General features: G+C 44.3%; 2 protein-coding genes across 5 annotated transcripts; one reads left to right on the forward strand and one right to left on the reverse strand.

Moving 5' to 3' along the window:
* The first annotated feature begins 2,320 nt into the window (after positions 1-2,320).
* Positions 2,321-15,445, forward strand: LOC138982650 (inter-alpha-trypsin inhibitor heavy chain H2-like). Of its 4 annotated transcripts, none has more exons than XR_011460917.1 (6): positions 2,321-2,458; positions 3,591-4,300; positions 9,316-9,485; positions 10,292-10,469; positions 12,338-14,066; positions 14,568-15,445. XR_011460917.1 is itself a non-coding variant. In XM_070355975.1 (6 exons), the coding sequence occupies exons 2-5, from the start codon at positions 3,899-3,901 to the stop codon at positions 13,934-13,936; spliced, it is 2,349 nt and encodes a 782-aa protein (XP_070212076.1). In that variant the 5' UTR covers positions 2,321-2,458; positions 3,591-3,898; the 3' UTR covers position 13,937; positions 14,568-15,445. The 4 variants fall into 4 exon arrangements, 2 of the variants coding, with proteins under 2 accessions (XP_070212076.1, XP_070212075.1); XR_011460918.1 differs by having other exon boundaries at positions 12,338-14,039; XM_070355975.1 differs by having other exon boundaries at positions 12,338-13,937.
* Positions 15,446-18,268: 2,823 nt separating this feature from the next.
* Positions 18,269-22,517, reverse strand: LOC138983181 (uncharacterized). Its single transcript, XM_070356591.1, has 3 exons — positions 22,184-22,517; positions 18,996-19,249; positions 18,269-18,961 (listed from the first exon to the last, which is right to left on the reverse strand). Exons 1-3 carry the CDS (start codon positions 22,515-22,517, stop codon positions 18,269-18,271), a joined length of 1,281 nt encoding a protein of 426 aa, XP_070212692.1.
* Between the last annotated feature and the right edge of the window lie 3,495 nt (positions 22,518-26,012).

Genomic DNA, 26,012 nt, shown 5'->3' on the forward strand with positions numbered 1-26,012 from the left:
GCTCAGAAATACTACCTTATAAATCTCAGGTGGTCATAATATAATACCAACAAATAAACTGACAAACTGGGGATTGTTATGGAGCAAGAATCGGTCAGAGAGCCAGGTATCTGGCCACTCCCCTTGGACGTCAACATCATCATCCGTTTGGGGAATCTGTGGGATATGGGGGGCCTTCTCTCGCTTCATCATTGTTCGGACCGACTCAAAGGACGGGACATCAGGGCAGTTGCCCCCACCCTGCCGACGAATTCGTCGAGTGTTCGGTTGCTACCTGCGCCTCAAAGACGCGTTTGGGTGGTAGGCCAGGATTGGTCGACACCTCCTCCCTCAGTCTTTGTGTGAATTCTGACCGTGCGATTTCGTTTACATCGGGCGGGTGGGTGTGCACACCCACCTGCGCTCTGACATGGATGTTTGGCTGAGCCGCTTGAAGATTGACCTGGTTTGTGCGGACGAAGGCTGTACAGGCCGGATACCGCCAGCACCTCCAGTTAAAGGCGTGTGCTGTGTTTTTCTTTTTATGATATTTATACTCATCCAGAAGAAGGACTTTGCCTCTTTTGCGTCTGCCCTCGATCAAACGTGCTGCCATGTTGCCTCGGAAGTTTGCAGGAATGGTGTCAGTCACGTGATTAGAAATTCCCATGTTACATCACAAGAAATTCACATGATTGCTTATACTTTTGTAGGTCCGTGTAAATGGTGTGTGTCTGGATTTTTAGACTGCTTTTACCGTTGTAAATGTGCTGTATGAAAAAAGTCATTATTGTTATTGTTCTTCAATACCTTACTCTCCTATGAGAAAGTGCAAGTACAACAGAAAGTAGATTTTCCAAGAAATCAGTAACACCCCCACGGAACGGCGTAGTCAGCAGCTGCACCCAGCGCGTGGTTGGCACATGAACGGTGGGTGTCTCCAGACTATGCTTTCAAACTTATGTTTTTTTGGCGCACTTTGTATTGAATATTCTCATTTTCGAGACTTCCATTCACATGTGCATGTGCTTGTTACATGAATAAGTTGCGTATCAATAGAGTAATTACAAAATGTATGGTTGAGTGTCATAAAATGAACACTGTCACCACATTTAAAACCGGAAATTTGTCATTACTGGCAACAGACTGGCTTGTTTAAGTACTCGAATGTGCTATTTTATGTATCCCTGATAGCTGATTAAGTTTACAAGGGTTAGGGTTGTGTAGATTTTACACAGTTCGTAGCCCCCCGAGGGTTAGGGGGAGTCCCATATTGGTTGGGACGAGAAAGAATGTACCCGATGCTCCCCAGCATGTCGAAAGAGGCGACTAACGGATTCTGTTTCTCCTTTTACCCTTGTTAAGTGTTTCTTGTATAGAATATAGTCAATGTTTGTAAAGATTTTAGTCAAGCAGTATGTAAGAAATGTTAAGTCCTTTGTACTGGAAACTTGCATTCTCCCAGTAAGGTAATATATTGTACTACGTTGCAAAGCCCCTGGAGCAAATTTTTTATTAGTGCTTTTGTGAACAAGAAACAATTGACAAGTGGCTCTATCCCATCTCCCCCCTTCCCTCCGTCGCGATATATAACCTTGAACGGTTGAAAACGACGTTAAACACCAAATAAATAAAGAAAGAAAGAACACAGTTCGTAAATCAAATCTGAAGTCTGTTTTTCTGCTGCCTGCGCGCCGCGTGCAGACCCGGCTGTAGTACATTCCTGGGGGGGGTTCTGGGGAGGGCACGGTAGGCCCCGTCACATTGGCAACTATTCCGCTTCTTCTTAGGTCGTGCAATAGCGGACCCGCGCAATAGCAGACCCGCGCAATAGCGGCCCAGGAAAAGATCCTGAAATATTGCTACGTTTGGCGCGTTTGTGTAATCACAAGGCCGTCTAGCAACTTGGAAAATATTGATCACACAGCCAAACGAATGGAAACAAACAAAATGGTGTCTCACACAGTCTAGTCATGTTGAATGGAAATTACAGCACAGCGTACAGCCGAACACTGCAAATCTCCTTTCATACGGAGGAGAGAAAAAAGTATTTCACTTTCTGACGTTCCTTCTGACATTACCGCCAGGAAGTCATTGTGTACACATGTTAACGTCTTTCCTGGTGTGTGCCCTTCGCGGCGATTCACATTTCTTCACGCACATCGACAGAGAGAAGACTTTGGACGAGGAAATGTTTTGAGATAGAGTTACCCCACAGGTCTACTAACCTCAATAGCGCAGTGTGTCGTAATCGACCAAGCAGCTCGTTTGAATGCAGATAGAGTCTATGAATCATCCTTCAATGCTGGTTGCATGGGCCGAGGCCTGGGCGAACGCTTAGCGTCTTCATGCATAATATGCGCAGTTTCTACGAACAGCGTAACCTAAAAACATGCTGTGTGCCAACTGATTCCTCGTACACCGGATGTTGTGCACATGCTTGTGTGTGTGTGCAGTCGTGGCATGTACATGCGTATTGGTATGTCCGTGTTCGTGTACATGACTTCATAATGGTGTATGCCTGTCCACATCTTAGCTCGCAGACATCAGTTCATGCGTCGGTGTGCGTGTGTGCCTGTGTGGAGAGAGACAATGACAATTCTTTTATTTAACGAGGGTAGTAGATTAAGCAGTGGTCTGCTTTTTTACATCCAGCCCTCGCCCTAAAGAGGGACTAACTACAAAAATGAAATAAAAATATAAGATAAAAAATAGAAAATAGAAAATATAGAGAGAGAGAGGGAGAGGGGGGGAGAGAAAGAGAGAGAGAGAGGGGAGAGAGAGAGGGGGGAGAGAAAGAGAGAGAGAGAGAGAGAGAGAGAGAGAGAGAGAGAGAGAGAGAGAGAGAGAGAGAGAGAGTGAGGTTAACAGTTTTCAAGAAGTGTGTAGAACATGTATTAATAAAAAAAAATGGTAGCAGAGTGTTGAACCAAAAGTAAGTACTACTAAAAATAATGCACTTCTTTTTAACATAGAGGGGGAATCGAGATGAGGGTCGTGGTGTGTGTGTGTGTGTGTGTGTGTGTGTACAGCAATTCAGAGAAAACTACCGGACCGATTTTCATGAAGCTTTACATGAGAGTTCCTGGGTATAATATCCCCACCCGTTTTTCATTTGTTTGATAAATGTATTTGATGACGTCATATCCGGCTTTTTGTGAAAGTTGAGGCGGCACTGTCACGCTCTCATTTTTCAATCAAATTGGTTGAAATTTTGGTTAAGTAATCTTCGACGAAGCCCAGACTTTGGTATTGCATTTCAGCTTGGAGGCTTAAAAATTAATTAATGAGTTTGCTCATTAAAGTTGTCATTAAAATCGATTTTTCGCAAACAGATTTAAAATTGATTGTGTTGTATTCCTCATCTTCTCCTGAATTCAAAAATATATAGATATGTCATGTTTACTTACAAAATATGCTCCGAATGAAAGGAAATATATGTTCAGTAAGTTTTACGGACTCGTTCTTCGCGGAGGCCGCGAGCGTGACTCGTCTCGGTATGGTTAGCCGAGACTATCTGAAAGTATAGTCTCGGCGATGATTGGTTTGTGGTGTTGATCTTGACTAAATGTCTTTATATCGCTTCACGCGACTTTGTTTTTTTTTTGCAGCGCACAAAATGTGAACTGTGTTCCACTGCTAAGTGCAACAGCCATCATTTTGTGTAAGATGTAACGTTTGAAGCTGCTGATTCTGTTGTTGGACGAGGATACAACAGTCATCACTGTGTGTAAGATGTAACGTTTGCAGCTGCTGATTCTGTTGTTGGACGAGGATACAACAGTCATCACTGTGTGTAAGATGTATTAACGTTTGACGCTGCTGATTCTGTTGTTGGGCGAGGATACCACAGCCATCTGTGGGCGACATTTCAAGTAACCCCGGAGACACACAAAACATCTACAACAGTTTCACCAACATGGAGCTGACAATTCACAATCCGTCACCTTCATTGACAAGATCCGCACTCACTATTCTTCTCTTGTGTTGTTGCAACTGTCCTCTGGACGCCATCAAACTGACGTCACCAGGAGCCAACCGCCTGGTCCTTCAGGTTGAGAGTCAATCGCGTCATCTGCACTCAGCTCACCCACAAGCTCTCCAGAGGCACCAACGTGACGTGAGGAGTTCGGTGCGAGTGAAGAAGTTCCATGTCACCTCCAAGCTCTCCTCGCGTTTCGCCACAGTGACGATAGAGAGCGAGGTTGTCAACGTGGACCAGTCGAGAAGCAGGGAGATCAGCTTTCAAGTCCAAGTTCCCGAAGCGGCGTTTTTGTCCAACTTTTCCATGGTGGTCGACGGGGAAAAGCATGAAGCACAGGTAATAAAACTACTTTCTGTTCACTGGATATAAATCTAGGCTTGAACTTTACACGAGAGGTACAGGTGTGAACGACTTTCTCTTTATTTAACAGAAATGTATGCTTGCACTTTACACGAGAGGTACAGGTGTGAACGACTTTCTCTTCATTTAACAGAAATGTATGCTTGCACTTTACTCGAGAGGTACAGGTGTGAACGACTTTCTCTTTATTTAACAGAAATGTATGCTTGCACTTTACTCGAGAGGTACAGGTGTGAACGACTTTCTCTTTATTTAACAGAAATGTATGCTTGAACTTAACTCGAGAGGTACAGGTGTGAACGACTTTCTCTTCATTTAACAGAAATGTATGCTTGAACTTTACACGAGAGGTACAGGTGTGAACGACTTTCTCTTTATTTAACAGAAATGTGTGCTTGAAATTAACTCGAGAGGTACAGGTGTGAACGACTTTCTCTTTATTTAACAGAAATGTATGCTTGAACTTAACTCGAGAGGTACAGGTGTGAACGACTTTCTCTTTATTTAACAGAAATGTATGCTTGAACTTAACTCGAGAGGTACAGGTGTGAACGACTTTCTCTTTATTTAACAGAAATGTATGCTTGAACTTAACTCGAGAGGTACAGGTGTGAACGACTTTCTCTTTATTTAACAGAAATGTATGCTTGAACTTAACTCGAGAGGTACAGGTGTGAACGACTGTCTTTAAATTCACAGAAGTCTGGGCTTGCACTTTACTCGTGTGTCACGAGTATGAACACATTGTTGTCCATTTGAAAGAATTCCTGGCTAGAACCTAACTGAAGCGGCTCATGTTTGAATAACGTTTTCTTAATAGACATCTTGGTTTGAACTTAACTCAAGCTGCACACGTATCAACACCTTTCTGTTGATTGGATAGAATCTAACCCTAACTTATCAACACCTTTCTGTTGATTTGATAGAATCTAACCCTAACTTATCAACACCTTTCTGTTGATTGGATAGAATCTAACCCTAACTTATCAACACCTTTCTGTTGATTGGATAGAATCTAACCCTAACGTATCAACACCTTTCTGTTGATTGGATAGAATCTAACCCAAACGTATCAACACCTTTCTGTTGATTGGATAGAATCTAACCCTAACTTATCAACACCTTTCTGTTGATTGGATAGAATCTAACCCTAACGTATCAACACCTTTCTGTTGATTGGATAGAATCTAACCCTAACTTATCAACACCTTTCTGTTGATTGGATAGAATCTAACCCTAACTTATCAACACCTTTCTGTTGATTGGATAGAATCTAACCCTAACTTATCAACACCTTTCTGTTGATTGGATAGAATCTAACCCTAACGTATCAACACCTTTCTGTTGATTGGATAGAATCTAACCCTAACGTATCAACACCTTTCTGTTGATTGGATAGAATCTAACCCAAACGTATCAACACCGTTGATTGGATAGAATCTTGCCTTGATCTAACCTTACTCTATGGCTAAGATGTTAACAACGTTCTTCTGTTGATTGGATAGAATCTTGGCTTGAACTTAACGCTATAGTGGCTAAGATATGAACAACTTTCTTCTGTTGATTGGATAGAATCTTGGCTTGATCTAACCTTAGGCCTAAAAAAAAAAAAGGTGTGGTTACGGAAACCCGACCTACCCTATTTTTAGGGGCCGACCCTATAACTTTTTATTACATTTGTCAACAACAACAAAAATGAAAACAAGAAAACGAGTGCAGAAAACGCAATGAAAGCGAAAGCGCTCGAGTCGTCATGCAGACGACAGACGATGCAAGGGAAATAACTCCTACTAAAAAGGCCCAACAAACGCTTGCCATGACAAAGATGGCCGCATCTTCTTCGGTTGCGAGTGCTACACGCTTGGTTGTGAGTGCTACACGCTTGGTTGCGAGTGCTACATATAGCTACATAGTGCTACATAGTGCTACACGCTTGGTTGCTCTGCTTATATAGCAAAAAAAGGTTAAAAAAAAGAAAAAGTGATTGCCTACCTTCCTACCCTATTTTTTGGGCTATGTTACCGTAACCACACCTTCTTTTTTTTTGTTGGCCTTACTCTATAGTGGCTAAGATATTACCAACTTTCTTCTGTTGATTGGATAGAATCTTCGCTTGATATTGACTCTGTTGATTGAATAGAAATCTTGACATGTATACATGTATGAACAACTTCCTGTTCTGGTGATAGAAATCTTGGCCACGGCTTCGCTTCACCGTCTGTTCTTTCTCACGGATTGCATGGAGTTAATGAACCTTGTTGGTGGAAGTTTGGTTGACATTGGATATTGCAGATGCACCACCAGATAAAACATAAATAATATACACTTGTTCAGGACTGCATATGTTGTAAAAGCTTGCCACTCCAACCAATCAACCAGATAGTGTCTTTAACCCTAACCCTTCTCTTAAGACTTTAACTCTAACCCTTCTATTAAGTCTTTAACTCTAACCCTTCTCTTAAGACTTTAACTCTAACCCCTCTCTTAAGACTTTAACTCTAACCCCTCTCTTAAGACTTTAACTCTAACCCTTCTCTTAAGACTTTAACTCTAACCCTTCTCTTAAGACTTTAACTCTAACCCTTCTCTTAAGTCTTTAACTCTAACCCTTCTCTTAAGACTTTAACTCTAACCCTTCTCTAAGTCTTTAACCCTAACCCTTCTCTTAAGACTTTAACTCTAACCCTTCTCTTAAGTCTTTAACTCTAACCCTTCTCTTAAGACTTTAACTCTAACCCTTCTCTAAGTCTTTAACCCTAACCCTTCTCTTAAGACTTTAACTCTAACCCTTCTCTAAGTCTTTAACCCTAACCCTTCTCTTAAGACTTTAACTCTAACCCTTCTCTTAAGTCTTTAACTCTAACCCTTCTCTTAAGACTTTAACTCTAACCCTTCTCTAAGTCTTTAACCCTAACCCTTCTCTTAAGACTTTAACAATGACTGGGACGTATTTGGCCGAGATTTCCATAGCGGTTTGTTGGCAGGCCAACATGACACACATATTAACACCGACTTTTCTTTTCTCCCAATTGCCTTAAAGGTACTGAACTTGTCAAATCCAGGTGCACGGAGCCCCGGGGGCTTTTAGTCATACCTCAGGCAGCTATCCGTTAGAAGAACTACCAAGTTTCATTGACTTGCACCCAACGAGTCAAGAACTGCGATTTTTTTACGAATTAATTTCGTACTCGGACCCGGCTGGTCTTGGCCTATTTTTGGATCTAAATTTAGATCAGGTAGATCACCACATCATGCACAAAAAGACACGTCACTAGCAAACTATGTCAGACGTCATCATGAGTTTGTGTAAAACAAAATGGAGGCCGGAATCACTCAGTTGAATCGAACTCCGACCAAACACCACGTAATAACTAGGTTAATTTATGCACTCGCGTGAACAAGAAACTGTCGAGCTTCACAGATGTCGTCGTTGGGTAGTTTTGGGTTTGTTTTACTACCATAGGAGGATTTTTGAACTGTAAATGCACTCAGCTGCAACAAAAACGCAAAACGAAGGCTGTGAGCTGCACTGTGCCTTTAACAAGATTAGTTGTGATCAAAAACGTCGCTGTTTCTAGCCTTGAGAGTGTTGCACAGAAGTTCAAGACCTTAGATCTGTAAAGAAAAAAAGTAGAGTAAATAAAGTAATCCTAATACTATGCAATAATATAGAAATCCTAGTTTTGTAAATGAGTTTTTTAAGCCAAAGAAGCAACGTCCAACATGAAGGATTGCAAGGTATGGAACTCGGTACGGATGAACCCTGTCTGTATATGTTACAGTTAATCTGTGAAACCAGGGAATACGTGTATTAACTAAACTATTTTAGGTAATACATGAATTAACTGGGTTTTTTCCGTCAGTTAATTCATGTATTACCTAGATAATACACGACGTATTCCCTGGTTTCACAGATTAACTGTAACATATATGGTTCATACACAAGGAAAAGAGATGACAAAACGCATGGACAGTAACCATAGTGACACACCAGATCTACCAGATGATAACACAATACGCGCAACATAATTTGTCAAGTAGAAAGGCGTGCATAGTTTAACTTAGCTTCTAGTTGACTTTTCTTTTGGCTTCAAGATGAACTTTGTTTGGCTTTTAAGATGAACTTTATTTCGCTTTAATTTATTTGACATTAAGATGAACTTTATTTGACTTTAAGATGAACTTTATTTGACTTTAAGATGAACTTTATTTGACTTTAAGATGAACTTTGTTTGACTTTAAGATTAACTTTGTTTGACTTTAAGATGAACTTTGTTTGACTTTAAGATGAACTTTGTTTGACTTTAAGATGAACTTTGTTTGACTTTAAGATGAACTTTGTTTGACTTTAAGATGAACTTTATTTGACTTTAAGATGAACTTTATTTGACTTTAAGATGAACTTTGTTTGACTTTAAGATGAACTTTGTTTGACTTTAAGATGAACTTTATTTGACTTTAAGATGAACTTTGTTTGACTTTAAGATGAACTTTATTTGACTTTAAGATGAACTTTATTTGACTTTAAGATGAACTTTGTTTGACTTTAAGATGAACTTTATTTGACTTTAAGATTAACTTTGTTTGACTTTAAGATGAACTTTGTTTGACCTTAAGATGAACTTTCTTTGGCTCTAAGATAAACTTTATTTGGCTTTTAAGATGAACTTTATTTGGCTTCAAGATGAACTTTATTTGGCTTCAAGATGAACTTTATTTGGCTTTAAGATGAACTTTATTTGGCTTCAAGATGAACTTTATTCGGCTTTAAGATGAACTTTATTTGGCTTTAAGATGAACTGTATGTGGCTGCAAGATGACTTTCTTTTGATTTTATTTAGGCTTCAATATATGACTTTCCTTTCGCTTCAATATATGACTTTCTTTTGCCTTCAAAAAGACTTTCTCTTGGCTTCGAGATGACCTTCTTTTGGCTTCAAGATTACTTTCTTTTGACTTCAAGACGACTCGGGTAAACCTTGACTGTGCAGGTTCAGGAGAAGCGGACGGCAGAGAGGCGGTACGAGGAAGCCAAGGAGAAGAAGCAGACAGCCGGGCACGTGAAGCAGTCCTCCCTACCCGTGGAGCGAGGCATGGAACTCTTTACCATCAGCGTCAACCTCGCCCCTCGAGGGACGGCCGTCTTTACCCTGGTCTACAAGTAAGTGTACATTGCACCTCGTAGCATGGAACTCTTTACCATCAGCGTCAACCTCGCCCCTCGAGGGACGGCCGTCTTTACCCTGGTCTACAAGTAAGTGTACATTGCACCTCGTAGCATGGAACTCAGCGTCAACCTCGCCCCTCGAGGGACGGCCGTCTTTACCCTGGTCTACAAGTAAGTGTACATTGCACCTCGTAGCATGGAACTCTTTACCATCAGCGTCAAACTCCCCCCTCGAGGGACGGCCGTCTTTACCCTGGTCTACAAGTAAGTGTACATTGCACCTCGTAGCATGGAACTCAGCGTCAACCTCGCCCCTCGAGGGACGGCCGTCTTTACCCTGGTCTACAAGTGTGCATTGCACCTCGTAGGACTGGAGCGAGGCATGGAACTCTTTGTGTTGATTTCAGTGAGTTGTTAGAGAGACGAGGGGGGACATACAGACAGAGATTGGTGATTGATACGTCATCTGTTGTGTTGATTTCAGTGAGTTGTTAGAGAGACGAGGGGGGACATACAGACACTGAGACAGAGATTGGTGATTGATACGGCATCTGTTGTGTTGATTTCAGTGAGTTGTTAGAGAGACGAGGGGGGACATACAGACAGAGATTGGTGATTGATACGTCATCTGTTGTGTTGATTTCAGTGAGTTGTTAGAGAGACGAAGGGGGACATACAGACAGAGATTGGTCATTGATACGTCATCTGTTGTGTTGATTTCAGTGAGTTGTTAGAGAGACGAGGGGGGACATACAGACAGAGATTGGTGATTGATACGTCATCTGTTGTGCTGATTTCAGTGAGTTGTTAGAGAGACGAAGGGGGACATACAGACAGAGATTGGTCATTCAACCAGGGAGCATCGTGGCCAACATGTCAGTACATGTCTCCTTTGCCGAGCGCCAGGGGTTCAAGTCCTTCGCCTACAAGCTACCAGGCAGCGACACTGAGTTGACCTCAAGCTCTCCTCGAGATGGGGTCAGTTGAAACAATAAAGAACCTACCCTGTTTTTAAAATCTGTTTTTAAATGTTCATTAATTAAGTTATTTGATTTGATTCGTTCTTTTATTACAGCATTCTAAGACCCTACCCTTTTTGACTCACATGCGAAGCAAAAGTGAGTCTATGTACTCACCCGAGTCGTCCGTCCGTCCGTCCGTCCGTCCGTCCGGACGTCCGGAAAACTTTAACGTTGGATATTTCTTGGACACTATTCAGTCTATCAGTACCAAATTTGGCAAGATGGTGTATGATGACAAGGCCCCAAAAAACATACATAGCATCTTGACCTTGCTTCAAGGTCAAGGTCGCAGGGGCCATAAATGTTGTCTAAAAAACAGCTATTTTTCACATTTTTCCCATTTTCTCTGAAGTTTTTGAGATTGAATACATGATATATATGATACATGGGGCAAAGTAAGCCCCATCTTTTGATACCAATTTGGTTTACCTTGCTTCAAGGTCAAGGTCACAGGAGCTCTTCAAAGTTGGATTGTATACATATTTTGAAGTGACCTTGACCCTGAACTATGGAAGATAACTGTTTCAAACTTAAAAATTATGTGGGGCACATGTTATGCTTTCATCATGAGACACATTTGGTCACATATGATCAAGGTCAAGGTCACTTTGACCCTTATGAAATGTGACCAAAATAAGGTAGTGAACCACTAAAAGTGACCATATCTCATGGTAGAAAGAGCCAATAAGCACCATTGTACTTCCTATGTCTTGAATTAACAGCTTTGTGTTGCATGACCTTGGATGACCTTGACCTGGGTCAAGGTCACATGTATTTTGGTAGGAAAAATGTGTAAAGCAGTTCTTAGTGTATGATGTCATTGCTAGGTTTAGTTATTTGACCTTGACCCTGAAGGTCAAGGTCATGTAAAGGTCAAGGTCAAGCATGTGAGTCGTATGGGCTTTGCCCTTCTTGTTTGTTTTGACCTGGTTTTGCCTGATAAAAATCTAGCGCCATATTCCAACGTTTTGTTTTTACGTTTTTAAAAATAATTTGATTAGGATGTTATATTTTCCATTGAAACTGAAACTAACATAGACGGGGAATCGAGACGAGGGTCGTGGTGTATGTGTGTATGTATGGTATGTGCGTGTGTGTGTGTGTGTGTGTGTGTGTGTATGTGTGTGTAGAGCGATTCGGAGAGAACTACTGGACAGATCTTCATGAAATTTTACATGAGAGTTCCTGGGTAAGATATCCCCGGACCTTTTTTTCATTGTTTCGATAAATGTCTTTGATGACGTCATATCCGGCTTTTTGTGAAAGTTGAGGCCGCACTGTCACGCCCTCATTTTTTAATCAAATTGATTGAAATTTTGGTCAAGCAATCTTCGACAAAGTCCGGACTATGGGATTGAATTCAAGTTTATTCGTTTGCTCATTAAAGTTATAATTAAAATTGAATTTTCACTTCCAGTTTCAAAAATTGCATCGTATTCTTCAATTTCTCCTGATTTCAAAAACATGTACATATATGTCATGTAACTTTGATGCCGACAGCTTGACTAAATGTTTTTATATTGCTTCACGCGACTTATTCTTTCTCTCTTTCTCTCGCGAAAACACACACATTGACACACACACGCACACACACACACACGCACACACACACACACACACACACACACACACACACGCACGCACGCACGCACGAACACACGCAGGCAGGCAGGCAGGCACGTACGCACGCACACACACACACACACACACACGCACGCACGCACGCACGCACACACACACACACACACACACACTTTGCTCCTACCATCCCACACACACACACAAGCACGCACACAAACTAAACTGTATCGTCATTTTCCACAGACTGAGGTGAGGGCGAGGCCAGACTCGAGAGAACTCATCTTCTGCCCCACAGTTGAGATGCAGCGTGGCTTTGACGTCCAGGGAGGTATCCACGGCGAGGTGGTCGTCCTCTACAGCCTGCAGGACGAGCCTCAGGGAGGCAGCGTCATCGTCGAGGACGACTACTTCGCCCACTTCTTCGCCCCACCAGGCCTCGACCCCCTCCCCAAGAACATCCTCTTCGTCATCGACATCAGTGGTTCCATGAGCGGCGCTAAGATCAAGCAGGCCCAGCAAGCTTTGCTGAAGATCCTGGACGACCTGAGGGACCGGGATACCTTCAACATCCTGCTGTTCAACAGCGGCGTGGAGGTGTGGGCAGAGTCACCAAGGAGCACTTTGAGTGTGGAGATAGAAAAGGCGAAACGGTTTGTAAAATATGAACTGGTTGCCAATGGAGCGACTAACATCCACCTTGCCTTAACGAGAGGTCTGGAAGTTCTGCTCAAAAACAGCGAGCAGAACTCTCGTAAGACGGCTGACATCATCGTTTTCTTAACCGACGGTGAGCCAACGTCGGGCATCGTTGACACTAATCAAATCGTCCGTGACGTAACTACAAAAAACGGAGGAAGATCTTCCATCTTCTCGCTAGGTTTCGGCTTTGACCTCAACTTCGATTTGATCACCCAAGTGTCAGATGTGAACCGCGGCTTTGCTCGCAGGGTCTATGCGGACAACGATGCAGAGGAACAGCTGACGACTTTCTACGAGGAGATAAGCACCCCCACTCTCCGTGACGTCGTGGCGACGTACAGCAGTGACGTTGTGGACACCCCCCTCCTCACCGACACCACCTTCCCCCTCTTCTTCCAGGGAAGGGAGATCATCGTGGCGGGCAGGACCAAGATGGCGGGCGGTACCGGCCTCGTCTCTCTAGGCGCCGCGCTGCACGCCACAGGGGCTGAAGGAGCTGTGGATTTCGCCGTGCCTGCGGGCAAAGTGGAGGTGTTGAGCCAGGCGGGGGAGGAGGATGGCGTGACGGAGAGACTGTGGGCCTACATGAAGATCAAGAGTCTGCTGAAGAAGATGGACATGACGTCATCTGTAGCGGAGAAAACCAGGACCAGGGAACAGGCTCTCCGCATGGCCTTGACCCACGGCTTCGTCACTCCGCTGACGTCATTCAGCCTCGTGGTGGACATCAACCAATCGCATCACGCGCAGGATGATAGGTGGTCTGCCTGGACCACACCTAGGCCACAACGGGCATACTCGCCGCCCTCTCGGGCATACTCACCGCCGCCTCGGGCATACCCGCCGCGCTCTCGGCCATACCAGCCGCCCCCTCGGGCATACTCGCCGCCCCCTCGCGTCTTTGATTATAAAGTTAACAATGCTCGGCGCGACAACGGTTATGACCATGCTGATGACGGTTCTGTTCTTCTGCAGCCGTCCCTTGATGTTGGTTATACTCCTAGGTCAGCTCCGGCTGACTTTGTTGTTATCTTAGAGTCGATGCCATCGATCGTTTGGTTATTGGGAGGTGTTACCATGGCGATCCTCTTGATAGTGTTGGCGATTACCGGCATAGTGTGTTGTTTACACAAACCAAAATGAGGTATTGATACATGTCAGTGACGCGACTGTTGTTTACACAAACCAAAATGAGGTATTGATACATGTCAGTGACGCGACTGTTGTTTACACAAACCAAAATGAGGTATTGATACATGTCAGTGACGCGACTGTTGTTTACACAAACCACAAGAGGCGAAGCCTTCAAGGCTCACGTAAGAAATAGACAAACAGTAACACAAACTCAATCACTCCGTCACACATACACACCCACACACACAGTAAGCTTAGGTGACACTGTGCAAGAAAGAGAGACACTAGATCTAGATCTGTCTGTCTGCATGTAGCCTACTTACAGGGACACGACTGCCAAATAGTCTCGGCCCGCTCAAAATAACAATGACCGAGACCACACACACCACGCGAGAGAGAAAGACTACAGGGAGGCATGCCGTCATGATGCATTAATTGACGTCAAACACTTTTGACCGTGACGTAATCTTATGCGAGCTTTATCCATAGTCTTGGATAACCACTCACACATAGACTCGGAAATGTTAAAGTTTCTACCACAGACATACACACACACACACACACACACACACGCACGCACAAACGCACAGACAGACAAAGTTACGATCGCATAGGCTACACTTCGTGAGCCAAAAATGAGGTATTGATACATGTCAGTGACGCGACTGTTGTTTACACAAACCAAAATGAGGTATTGATACATTCAGTGACGCTACTGTGGCGACACTTGTCTTAGTGTTTGTCTGAAAGAGCCGGGTATTTGTGTGGATCTCCCCCCCAAAATAGAACATGGGAAAGCCAAGACTAATAATGGTCTACTGCATGACGTGAATAGGGTGACCCCAAAACATTGCCTCGTACTAAAACGCTAATTAATCCTTAATTCAGCAAATTACTTTATATCTGATGTACAATGGCTCGAGATATGCGATAACAAGTACACAATGTTTAAAGTTTGTATGGTATGGTCTGACTTTTATGCTCTTTCAAAAATGCATTCCAAACTCGGGGATTGACTCAAAAGTACGAGGTTTAGCACTGAGAGGTGGCCACACTGACCAAATGTTCATCCTCAAACTCTGTACCTGTTGGTATTTCTGGAGGGCCTAGTAAACAATAACCGTCAGACAATATATGAGTTGAAACAGCAATTACAGGGAGTCTGGACGGTCCAAGTCTGATGAGTGTGGATAGGTGTGACCAGACGAAGAACAGGACGTCACATTCCAAATAAAAACGATTATGTTACAGGTGGAAGCCGCTGAGACTGCATTGCTTCGGGAGGTTTCCGCAAAAATAGATATTACACGATTCGATCAAAACAGTCGGAGAAGCAGACGCGCTCTGAGAAAATGTACATGAGTGTCTTCCCTTTGTTCGTCCCGTGCGAACGTTATTTTGTATGATAACGATTCACTTGCAAAATAAAGTAAAGAATTTGGTGTTGTTGTGGTAAATGTAGATAGAAATGTGTTATAAAGACAAAGCAAACAAATAAACGTGTTTTTCTCGTGAAAATGTTGCGTTGTGCGGATGTTTGGGTGGCCACGTGATGTAGCCTACACAAAGCGAAGTGCGGGACGGACTCTGCTCTGTGCTGTAACACTGACTGGCAAGTTCAAAACACGAGAAATACGATTTCGTTATGCGGGCAGCCACGGGGGATGTATGTATTTTTCAAATGGTTGTAAAAGAAGTCTTGTATTTATCACCGTACTCAGGCCCTGTTCTTTTTTTTGTCACACCTAAAACCGTTATTTCTTTTGAGCGACGCAGCATTAATGGCTTGCTGTGTCGTACCAGATTTACACGAGTTTTTCTAAATATTGAACTGCGAGCGAAAGCGAGCTGTTCACTATTTGAAAAACCAACGAGTGTAAATCTGGTAAGAAAAAGCAAGGCGTGTAGTATTCAAAACGTACTGCAGTCGAGAAGACGCTTCTTTTGGAACGTCGATTTCTTCCATAGCCTCGTGCTATGTCTTACGTCAAAGCAAAGAAACGTCACTCTAAAAGTGTGGCGTGACGTGTTAGTTCTAAAATTTCATCGAGGGGAATTAGGGAGCGCAATTTTGTTTCCATAATGACGTTTGTCTCGGTGACTTTGGCATCATAAGCAGTGGAAAAAAGATGTCCCTGCCAGACTAGCTTGACATGACCTCATTTACATGATATAGACACGTGTGGTTTGAACGATATTGTTATGTAAAGAGTGGTCTCTCTCACGTATGTAGGACAAACCATTGTTCGTTCAGTCCCGTATAAGATGGATGCAGTAAATAGCCTGCTGATACAAAGCGAGAAATGGCGAGTTCACAGACTTCTCAGTAGACTGAGTGTGCACATTTTAGCTATCGAACTTACACACGTGTTCGCTCCAAGCACCTGTAGATATTTGGTGTGTGTCCCAAGACGAGATGTAGATATTTGGTGTGTGTCCCAAGACGAGATGTAGATATTTGGTGTGTCCCAAGACGAGATGTAGATATTTGGTGTGTGTCCCAAGCGGAGATGTAGATATTTGGTGTGTGTCCCAAGACGAGATGTAGATATTTGGTGTGTGTCCCAAGACGAGATGTAGATATTTGGTGTGTGTCCCAAGACGAGATGTAGATATTTGGTGTGTGTCCCAAGAGAAGATGTAGATACTTGGTGTGTGTCCCAAGTGGGAGATGTAGATATTTGGTGTGTGTCCCAAGAGGAGATGTAGATATTTGGAGTGTGTCCCAAGTGGGAGATGTAGATGTTTGGTGTGTGTCCCAAGAGGAGATGTAGATATTTGGTGTGTGTCCCAAGTGGGAGATGTAGATATTTGGTGTGTGTCCCAAGACGAGATGTAGATATTTGGTGTGTGTCCCAAGACGAGATGTAGATATTTGGTGTGTGTCCCAAGAGGAGATGTAGATATTTGGTGTGTGTCCCAAGACGAGATGTAGATATTTGGTGTGTGTCCCAAGTGAGAGATGTAGATATTTGGTGTGTGTCCCAAGACGAGATGTAGATATTTGGTGTGTCCCAAGTGGGAGATGTAGATATTTGGTGTGTGTCCCAAGACGAGATGTAGATATTTGGTGTGTCCCAAGTGGGAGATGTAGATATTTGGTGTGTCCCAAGTGGGAGATGTAGATATTTGGTGTGTCCCAAGTGGGAGATGTAGATATTTGGTTTGTCCCAAGTGGGAGATGTAGATATTTGGTTTGTCCCAAGTGGGAGATGTAGATGTTTGGTGTGTGTCCCAAGTGGGAGATGTAGATGTTTGGTGTGTGTCCCAAGTGGGAGATGTAGATATTAGGTGTGTGTCCCAAGACGAGATGTAGATATTTGGTTTGTGTCCCAAGTGGGAGATGTAGATGTTTGGTGTGTGTCCCAAGAGGAGATGTAGATATTTGGTGTGTGTCCCAAGACGAGATGTAGATATTAGGTGTGTGTCCCAAGTGGGAGATGTAGATATTTGGTGTGTGTCCCAAGAGGAGATGTAGATGTTTAGTGTGTGTCCCAAGAGGAGATGTAGATATTTGGTGTGTGTCCCAAGACGAGATGTAGATATTAGGTGTGTGTCCCAAGTGGGAGATGTAGATATTTGGTGTGTGTCCCAAGAGGAGATGTAGATGTTTGGTGTGTGTCCCAAGAGGAGATGTAGATATTAGGTGTGTGTCCCAAGTGGGAGATGTAGATATTTGGTGTGTGTCCCAAGTGGGAGATGTAGATATTTGGTGTGTGTCCCAAGACGAGATGTAGATATTTGGTGTGTCCCAAGTGGGAGATGTAGATATTTGGTGTGTGTCCCAAGACGAGATGTAGATATTTGGTGTGTCCCAAGACGAGATGTAGATGTTTGGTGTGTGTCCCAAGTGGGAGATGTAGATGTTTGGTGTGTCCCAAGTGGGAGATGTAGATGTTTGGTGTGTGTCCCAAGTGGGAGATGTAGATGTTTGGTGTGTGTCCCAAGTGGGAGATGTAGATATTTGGTGTGTCCCAAGTGGGAGATGTAGATATTTGGTGTGTGTCCCAAGACGAGATGTAGATATTTGGTGTGTGTCCCAAGACGAGATGTAGATATTTGGTGTGTGTCCCAAGACGAGATGTAGATATTTGGTGTGTGTCCCAAGACGAGATGTAGATATTTGGTGTGTGTCCCAAGACGAGATGTAGATATTTGGTGTGTGTCCCAAGAGGAGATGTAGATATTTGGTGTGTCCCAAGACGAGATGTAGATATTTGGTGTGTCCCAAGTGGGAGAGTGGTGTAATCTCATGTAAAAGCCTGGACAGATCTGTGGTGGTTTACATGACGGTTTACAAGACGGTTTACACAGAGAGCAAGGCTGTCTTACAATCCTCGTTCACCACGTGGTCACTTTAGTCACATTGCCATTGGCAAACCGAAACAGGTTCTCCGAAGAGCCACGAATTAAAGCCGCGCGCTCGCTAAAGCCACTGCGTGACGTCACTAACACGTCACAACACGTCAGCACGAGCTGGTCCAGCAGGGTGTATTCAAACCCGAGGCACGCCCGGTCCCTGTCCCTGTCGCCTCGCGTTTTGTCCACGTGCGTCATCAGCCCGCCAGTGTCGTGGTGAGCGGACCCAAACTTCTTCCGCGACATCTCCCTCACATCCGGGTGGTCCGTGGCCATAAACACGTCACTTCCGTTGCTGACGTAAAGCCGAAAAAAGTCCCACAGGGCTCCCAGCTGGTTGACGTCGTTTCTCTTCGCTGTGTCTTTGGGGTTGAACCGGCTGACCCCGATCCTGACGTGAGCACAGACGAAGGGCTTTGTCCTGTTGAAGTAGCCAGACTGGCGGAGGAAGGCCTGGAGGAGAGACTGGAGGTGCTGGGTGGGCTTCATCAGCCTGCTCCACGCCTCCCTGAAGAACGAAGGCTTGCCGTGCAGCGCCCAGGAGGGCAACTTGGCCCTGTAGTGGGGGTTGACGAGCAGCTGCCAGAAGTGCTCCTCGTTCGTTTTGACGAACACCACGTCCTCGGGGTACTCCCGGTCTACGTCCACGGTCTTCAACGCCGTGTGGAAGCCGCCCTTACCGTTCATGGCGTCGATAAAGCGAACAGACCTGTTGACGAGTTCGCTGTCTGCGACGGCCCATGGCCCACTGCACCTGGCTAGGCTGGTAGAAACGGCGGAGGTCACATGGGCTGGTCATGTTGACCCCAAAGCGGCGTCCCGTCACGTGAGCCAGGAGGAAGGTGCTGACTAGTCCCCTCTGTCTGTCGCCCCACCCCCCACATGACCGCGCCGAGTCGCACAGGTATATGACATACTTTGGTCTGTATGTCTCTCTTCCATTGTCCGTTTTTGTTCCGCTGTCTGTGTTTGTTGCCTTGTCTGTGTTTGTTGCCCTGTCTGTGTTTGTTGCCTTGTCTGTGTTTGTTGCCTTGTCTGTGTTTGTTGCCTTGTCTGTGTTTGTTGCCTTGTCTGTGTTTGTTGCCCTGTCTGTGTTTGTTGTCCTGTCTGTGTTTGTTGTCCTGTCTGTGTTTGTTGCCCTGTCTGTGTTTGTTGCCCTGTCTGTGTTTGTTGCCCTGTCTGTGTTTGTTGTCTTGTCTGTGTTTGTTGCCCTGTCTGTGTTTGTTGCCCTGTCTGTGTTTGTTGCCTTGTCTGTGTTTGTTGCCCTGTCTGTGTTTGTTGCCCTGTCTATGTTTGTTGCCCTGTCTGTGTTTGTTGCCCTGTCTGTGTTTGTTGCCTTGTCTGTGTTTGTTGTCTTGTCTATGTTTGTTGCCTTGTCTGTGTTTGTTGCCCTGTCTATTTTTGTTGTCATGTCTATATTTGCTGCCCTGTCTATGTTTGTTGCCTTGTCTGTGTTTGTTGCCTTGTCTGTGTTTGTTGCCCTGTCTGTGTTTGTTGCCCTGTCTGTGTTTGTTGTCTTGTCTGTGTTTGTTGCCCTGTCTGTGTTTGTTGCCTTGTCTGTGTTTGTTGTCCTGTCTGTGTTTGTTGCCCTGTCTATGTTTGTTGCCCTGTCTGTGTTTGTTGTCCTGTCTGTGTTTGTTGCCCTGTCTGTGTTTGTTGCCCTGTCTGTGTTTGTTGCCCTGTCTGTGTTTGTTGCCTTGTCTGTGTTTGTTGCCTTGTCTGTGTTTGTTGTCCTGTCTGTGTTTGTTGTCCTGTCTGTGTTTGTTGCCCTGTCTATGTTTGTTGCCCTGTCTGTGTTTGTTGCCCTGTCTATGTTTGTTGCCTTGTCTATGTTTGTTGCCCTGTCTGTGTTTGTTGCCTTGTCTGTGTTTGTTGCCTTGTCTGTGTTTGTTGCCTTGTCTATGTTTGTTGCCCTGTCTGTGTTTGTTGCCCTGTCTGTGTTTGTTGCCTTGTCTGTGTTTGTTGCCCTGTCTATGTTTGTTGCCCTGTCTGTGTTTGTTGCCCTGTCTGTGTTTGTTGCCCTGTCTGTGTTTGTTGCCTTGTCTGTGTTTGTTGCCCTGTCTGTGTTTGTTGCCCTGTCTGTGTTTGTTGCCCTGTCTGTGTTTGTTGCCCTGTCTATGTTTGTTGCCCTGTCTGTGTTTGTTGCCTTGTCTGTGTTTGTTGCCCTGTCTATGTTTGTTGCCCTGTCTGTGTTTGTTGCCCTGTCTGTGTTTGTTGCCCTGTCTGTGTTTGTTGCCCTGTCTGTGTTTGTTGCCTTGTCTGTGTTTGTTGCCCTGTCTGTGTTTGTTGCCTTGTCTATGTTTGCTGCCCTGTCTCTGTTTGCAGCCATGTCTATGTTTGTTGCCCTGTCTGTGTTTGTCGCCCTGTCTGTGTTTGTTGCCCTGTCTATGTTTGCTGCCCTGTCTGTGTTTGTTGCCTTGTCTGTGTTTGTTGTCTTGTCTGTGTTTGTTGCCTTGTCTGTGTTTGTTGCCTTGTCTGTGTTTGTTGCCTTGTCTGTGTTTGTTGCCTTGTCTGTGTTTGTTGTCTTGTCTATGTTTGTTTCCTTGTCTGTGTTTGTTGCCTTGTCTATGTTTGTTGCCCTGTCTGTGTTTGTTGCCTTGTCTGTGTTTGTTGCCCTGTCTGTGTTTGTTGCCTTGTCTATGTTTGTTGCCTTGTCTGTGTTTGTTGCCTTGTCTGTGTTTGTTGCCCTGTCTGTGTTTGTTGCCTTGTCTGTGTTTGTTGCCTTGTCTGTGTTTGTTGTCTTGTCTATGTTTGTTGCCCTGTCTGTGTTTGTTGCCTTGTCTGTGTTTGTTGCCCTGTCTGTGTTTGTTGCCTTGTCTGTGTTTGTTGCCTTGTCTGTGTTTGTTGCCCTGTCTGTGTTTGTTGCCCTGTCTGTGTTTGTTGCCTTGTCTGTGTTTGTTGCCCTGTCTGTGTTTGTTGCCTTGTCTATGTTTGTTGCCCTGTCTATGTTTGTTGCCCTGTCTGTGTTTGTTGCCTTGTCTATGTTTGTTGCCCTGTCTGTGTTTGTTGCCCTGTCTGTGTTTGTTGCCCTGTCTGTGTTTGTTGCCTTGTCTGTGTTTGTTGCCCTGTCTGTGTTTGTTGCCCTGTCTGTGTTTGTTGCCTTGTCTGTGTTTGTTGCCCTGTCTGTGTTTGTTGCCCTGTCTGTGTTTGTTGCCTTGTCTGTGTTTGTTGCCCTGTCTGTGTTTGTTGCCCTGTCTGTGTTTGTTGCCCTGTCTGTGTTTGTTGCCCTGTCTGTGTTTGTTGCCCTGTCTGTGTTTGTTGCCTTGTCTGTGTTTGTTGCCCTGTCTGTGTTTGTTGCCCTGTCTGTGTTTGTTGCCTTGTCTATGTTTGTTGCCCTGTTATTGTTTGTTGCCCTGTCTATGTTTGTCGCCCTGTCTGTGTTTGTTGTCCTGTCTATATTTGCTGCCCTGTCTATGTTTGTTGTCCTGTCTGTGTTTGTTGCCCTGTCTGTGTTTGTTGCCTTGTCTGTGTTTGTTGCCCTGTCTATATTTGCTGCCCTGTCTATGTCTGTTGCCTTGTCTATGTTTGTTGCCTTGTCTGTGTTTGTTCCATTGTCTATATTTGCTGCCCTGTCTATGTTTGTTGCCTTGACTGTCTTTGTTCCGTGTGTGACGGAAGGCCCTGCTCTGTCTGCGTTGCTATGTTTCTGATCAGTAGAGTTCGACTCGCGTTGTGTGTTCTCCTTGTTCTCTTTTTCCTTTTGGATAACCGCAGAAAATTGTGCAGTTTTATTTTCGTTTGGGATAACTGCAGAAAACTTTGTAGTTTGATTTTCCTTTGGAATAACCGTAACTTTATGTGCAGTGTTATTATGGTTTAGTTTTAGCGTTGTCGTGGACTGTTGTGTTGGACCTGCCGTTCTAAGTGTCGTGACTTTTTCCTCTGTGACGATCAAACCCTGTTTCTCAGTGTACCCTGGGAGCGTTGTTGTCTGTGTGGAGGGTGCGTCACCACGCGTGTGAACCACCTCAGCTGGTTCAATGCTGTCCACGTGGACATTTACTGACTTTTGTCGCCCCAGAGCCACCATAGAAATATCTCTTGCTTTTCCACGTATGGCTAAGCTGTTGACCCGGGCTCTCTCGATCTCCCCTGTGTCTCTCCCCACTACCGCTCTCTCCCGTGTGTCTCTCCCCACAACCGCTGTCTCCCCTGGGGCTCTCCCCACAACCGCTGTCTCCCCTGGGGCTCTCCCCACAACCGCTGTCTCCCTCGCGATGTACGTGTCCATGACGAAGACACACAGGATGACCGAGCAGCTCAGACACACCAGAGTGCTCGCAGCTGACTTGACAATCTGCAGACACAGGACGAGAATAATTTACTTTTCAGTGCTGATGTCAAGTCTTGGCGCCAGAGTTGCTTATCTAATAAGTTAGTTACCCCTCCTTAAAATCTGTGTATGAATATACAGTAGTTATAAAACATAAATAAAGCTAGCTAGTTCACTCCTGCGTAAGAATTCAAAAAATGACTGGACCAGAAATTGACAGCACCGTTTTCAGATCTCTAAGGTTAACTCAGGGGCCGCAGCATACACAACAAGTCCAAATACCGCAACATACACAACAAGTCCTAATACCGCAACAAACACCACAAGTCAAAATGCCGCAACATACACCACAAGTCAAAATACCACAGCATATACCACAAGTCCAAATACCGCAAAATACACCACAAGTCCAAATACCGCAGCATACACAAGTCCAAATACCGCAACATACACCACAAGTCCAAATACCGCAACATACACCACAAATCCAAATACTGCAACATACACCACAAGTCCAAATACCGCAACTAACAAAAGTCTAAATACTGCAACATACACCACAAATCCAAATACCACAACAAACACATGTCTAAATACCGCAACAAACACAAGTCTAAATACCGCAACAAACACCACAAATCCAAATACCGCAACATACACCACAAGTCCAAATACCGCAACAAACACAACAAGTTCAAATACCGCAACATACACCACAAGTCTAAATACCGCAACATACACAAAAAGTCCAAATACCGCAACATACACAACAAGTCCAAATACCGCAACATACATAACAAGTCCAAATACTGCAACATACACAACAAGTCCAAATACCGCAACATACACCACAAGTCCAAATACCGCACCATACACCACAAGTCCAAATACCGCAACATACATCACAAATCCAAATACCGCACCATACACCACAAGTCCAAATACCGCAACAAACACAAGTCTAAATACCGCAACATACACCACAAATCCAAATACCGCAACATACACCACAAATCCAAATACCGCAACAAACACAAGTCTAAATACCGCAACAAACACAAGTCTAAATACCGCAACAAACACAAGTCTAAATACCGCAACATACACCACAAATCCAGATACCGCAACATACACAAGTCCAAATACCGCAACATACACAACAAGTCCAAATACCGCAACATACACCACAAGTCCAATTACCGTAACATACATTACAAGTCCAAATACTGCAACATACACCACAAGTCAAAATACCGGAGCATACACATCAAGTCCAAATACCGCAACATACACCACAAGTCAAAATACTGCAACATACACCACAAGTCAAAATACTGCAACATACACCACAAGTCCAATTACCGTAACATACACCACAAGTCAAAATACTGCAACATACACCACAAGTCCAAATACCGCAACATACACCACAAGTCCAATTACCGTAGCGTACATTACAAGTCCAAATACCGCACCATACACCACAAGTCCAATTACCGTAACATACATTACAAGTCCAAATACTGCAACATACACCACAAGTCAAATTACCGGAGCATACACATCAAGTCCAAATACCGCAACATACACGAGGGGGGCGATGCTTTACCACGTGCACAGGGAATGGGCTTTTTGGACGTAACGTGCTTGGGAATGGGGAAATTCTCGTAGCGTGCACCGTGCACAGAGGTCCGTCGTGCACCGTGCATGGCGAAATATTGCCTAACGTGCACGTGCATAGACATATTCTGCGTGCACCGTGCACGGGCTGACAGCATTAAACAGTTGATAAATTGAATACTTTTGTATCGTTGACAATCGTTCAGTCACTTTTCTTCGTCTTCTTCGTATTCTGTGTAGATATTCTTGATACATAATATGTTATAACTGCATTTTAGCTTAAATTGTTGGTCGTGAACCGTGCATGGAGCTTTTTCGTAACGTGCACCGTGCATGGCACTTTTGGCCTCAACGTGTATGTGCACAGACCGTAGGGACGGACGAGGGGGGGGGGGGGGTGCACAGGGTGCAGGTGCACCCCCCCTCCAGCAAAAAATAAAAAATAAAAAATTTGGAAAGCTGATTCTATGACCATTTCTAAGTTCAAATGGCACCAGATGGCACCATTTTGCTTCTTAGGGCCAAAAAATTTTACGGGGGGGCATGCCCCCGGACCCCCCTAGCAAATTCGGGCGCCGGCTTTGCGCCCATCACATTCACTTTCAATTCAAAGTGCACCCCCCCTTACAAAGCAACTGGTCCGCCCCTGAGACCCCCCCCATGGTGACCCTCATACACAACAAGTCTAAATACCACAACATACACCACAAATCCAAATACCACAACAAACACAAGTCTAAATTGTCAGGAATCTGTAAATGAAGTTAAGTACGGACTATATTGTCGCGTGTCACTGCGCGAATAGGACGGTCTGTTCACGACTGGCGGGAAAGTCAGGTCACGTGATCTAGGCGTAGTCAGGTAGGATTTCTCAAATAGCCGGCAACGAAGAAGGTTGTGCGGCGAGTATTCGCCAAGACGTTGGGAATATTCAGAGCCGGTGTAACACGACATTTTTACTCCACGAAAAATTTACTCCGGAGTAAATATTTCGTACGAAATTCTTACTCCGAGTACATTTTTCGTACGAGAAAAGAACTCCCCAAGGCACGAAAAAATTACTCCCTCCACGAAATGTTTACTCCCCATTTTTTTTACTTCCAGTAAAAATCTCGTACGCTAAAATGGGATGCGGGCGAAGGGATAATGCCAATAATGTGATCTCGCGCAAACGAATGTCGCGCTACCCTCCCTCCACCCCTTCCACCACCAAGACTAACAGGGGACAAGGGAGTATAAATTTCGTACACCTGGCATGGGAAGTTAAATTGTTCGTGTTAAGGTGAAGTAATTTATTCGTTTTTTATTCGTCAGGGGAGTAACATTTGTGTACGAAATGTTTACTCGGAACTCACCTGTCGTGGGGAGTAATTTTTTCGTGTAATGGGGGAGTGCTTTTTTCGTAAAGGGAGTAACATTTTGGTACGAAATTTTTACTCCGGAGTAAAAATCTCGTGGGAGTAATTTTCTCGTGTTACACCGGCAGACTGATGGATATGACTAAGCTTGGTCTAAAGACAGACAAGCAATAGAGAAGGCATAATGATAGCCTGTATATTCACCGGGCTGAGAAAGTACCCTTTTCTCTGTGGAGCACAGAAAAAGGTATGTATACGTTGATTGCATAAATAATGTAAACTGAGTATTGAGCAGTGACAGGACAGATATAAAAGACAATAACCACAAGTATCAATCAATCAATCAATATGAAGCTTCTATAGCGCGTATTCCGTGGGTACAGTTCTAAGCGCTTGTCGAAGAGTTGTCAACACAGGACTAACAAAGAAACTAACATCTACAGACGGACACGAACCCTATCACACACTAGCAAAC

The sequence above is a fragment of the Littorina saxatilis genome, linkage group LG12 (assembly GCF_037325665.1).
Source record: "Littorina saxatilis isolate snail1 linkage group LG12, US_GU_Lsax_2.0, whole genome shotgun sequence".
In the NCBI taxonomy this organism is placed as follows: Eukaryota; Metazoa; Mollusca; class Gastropoda; order Littorinimorpha; family Littorinidae; genus Littorina; species Littorina saxatilis.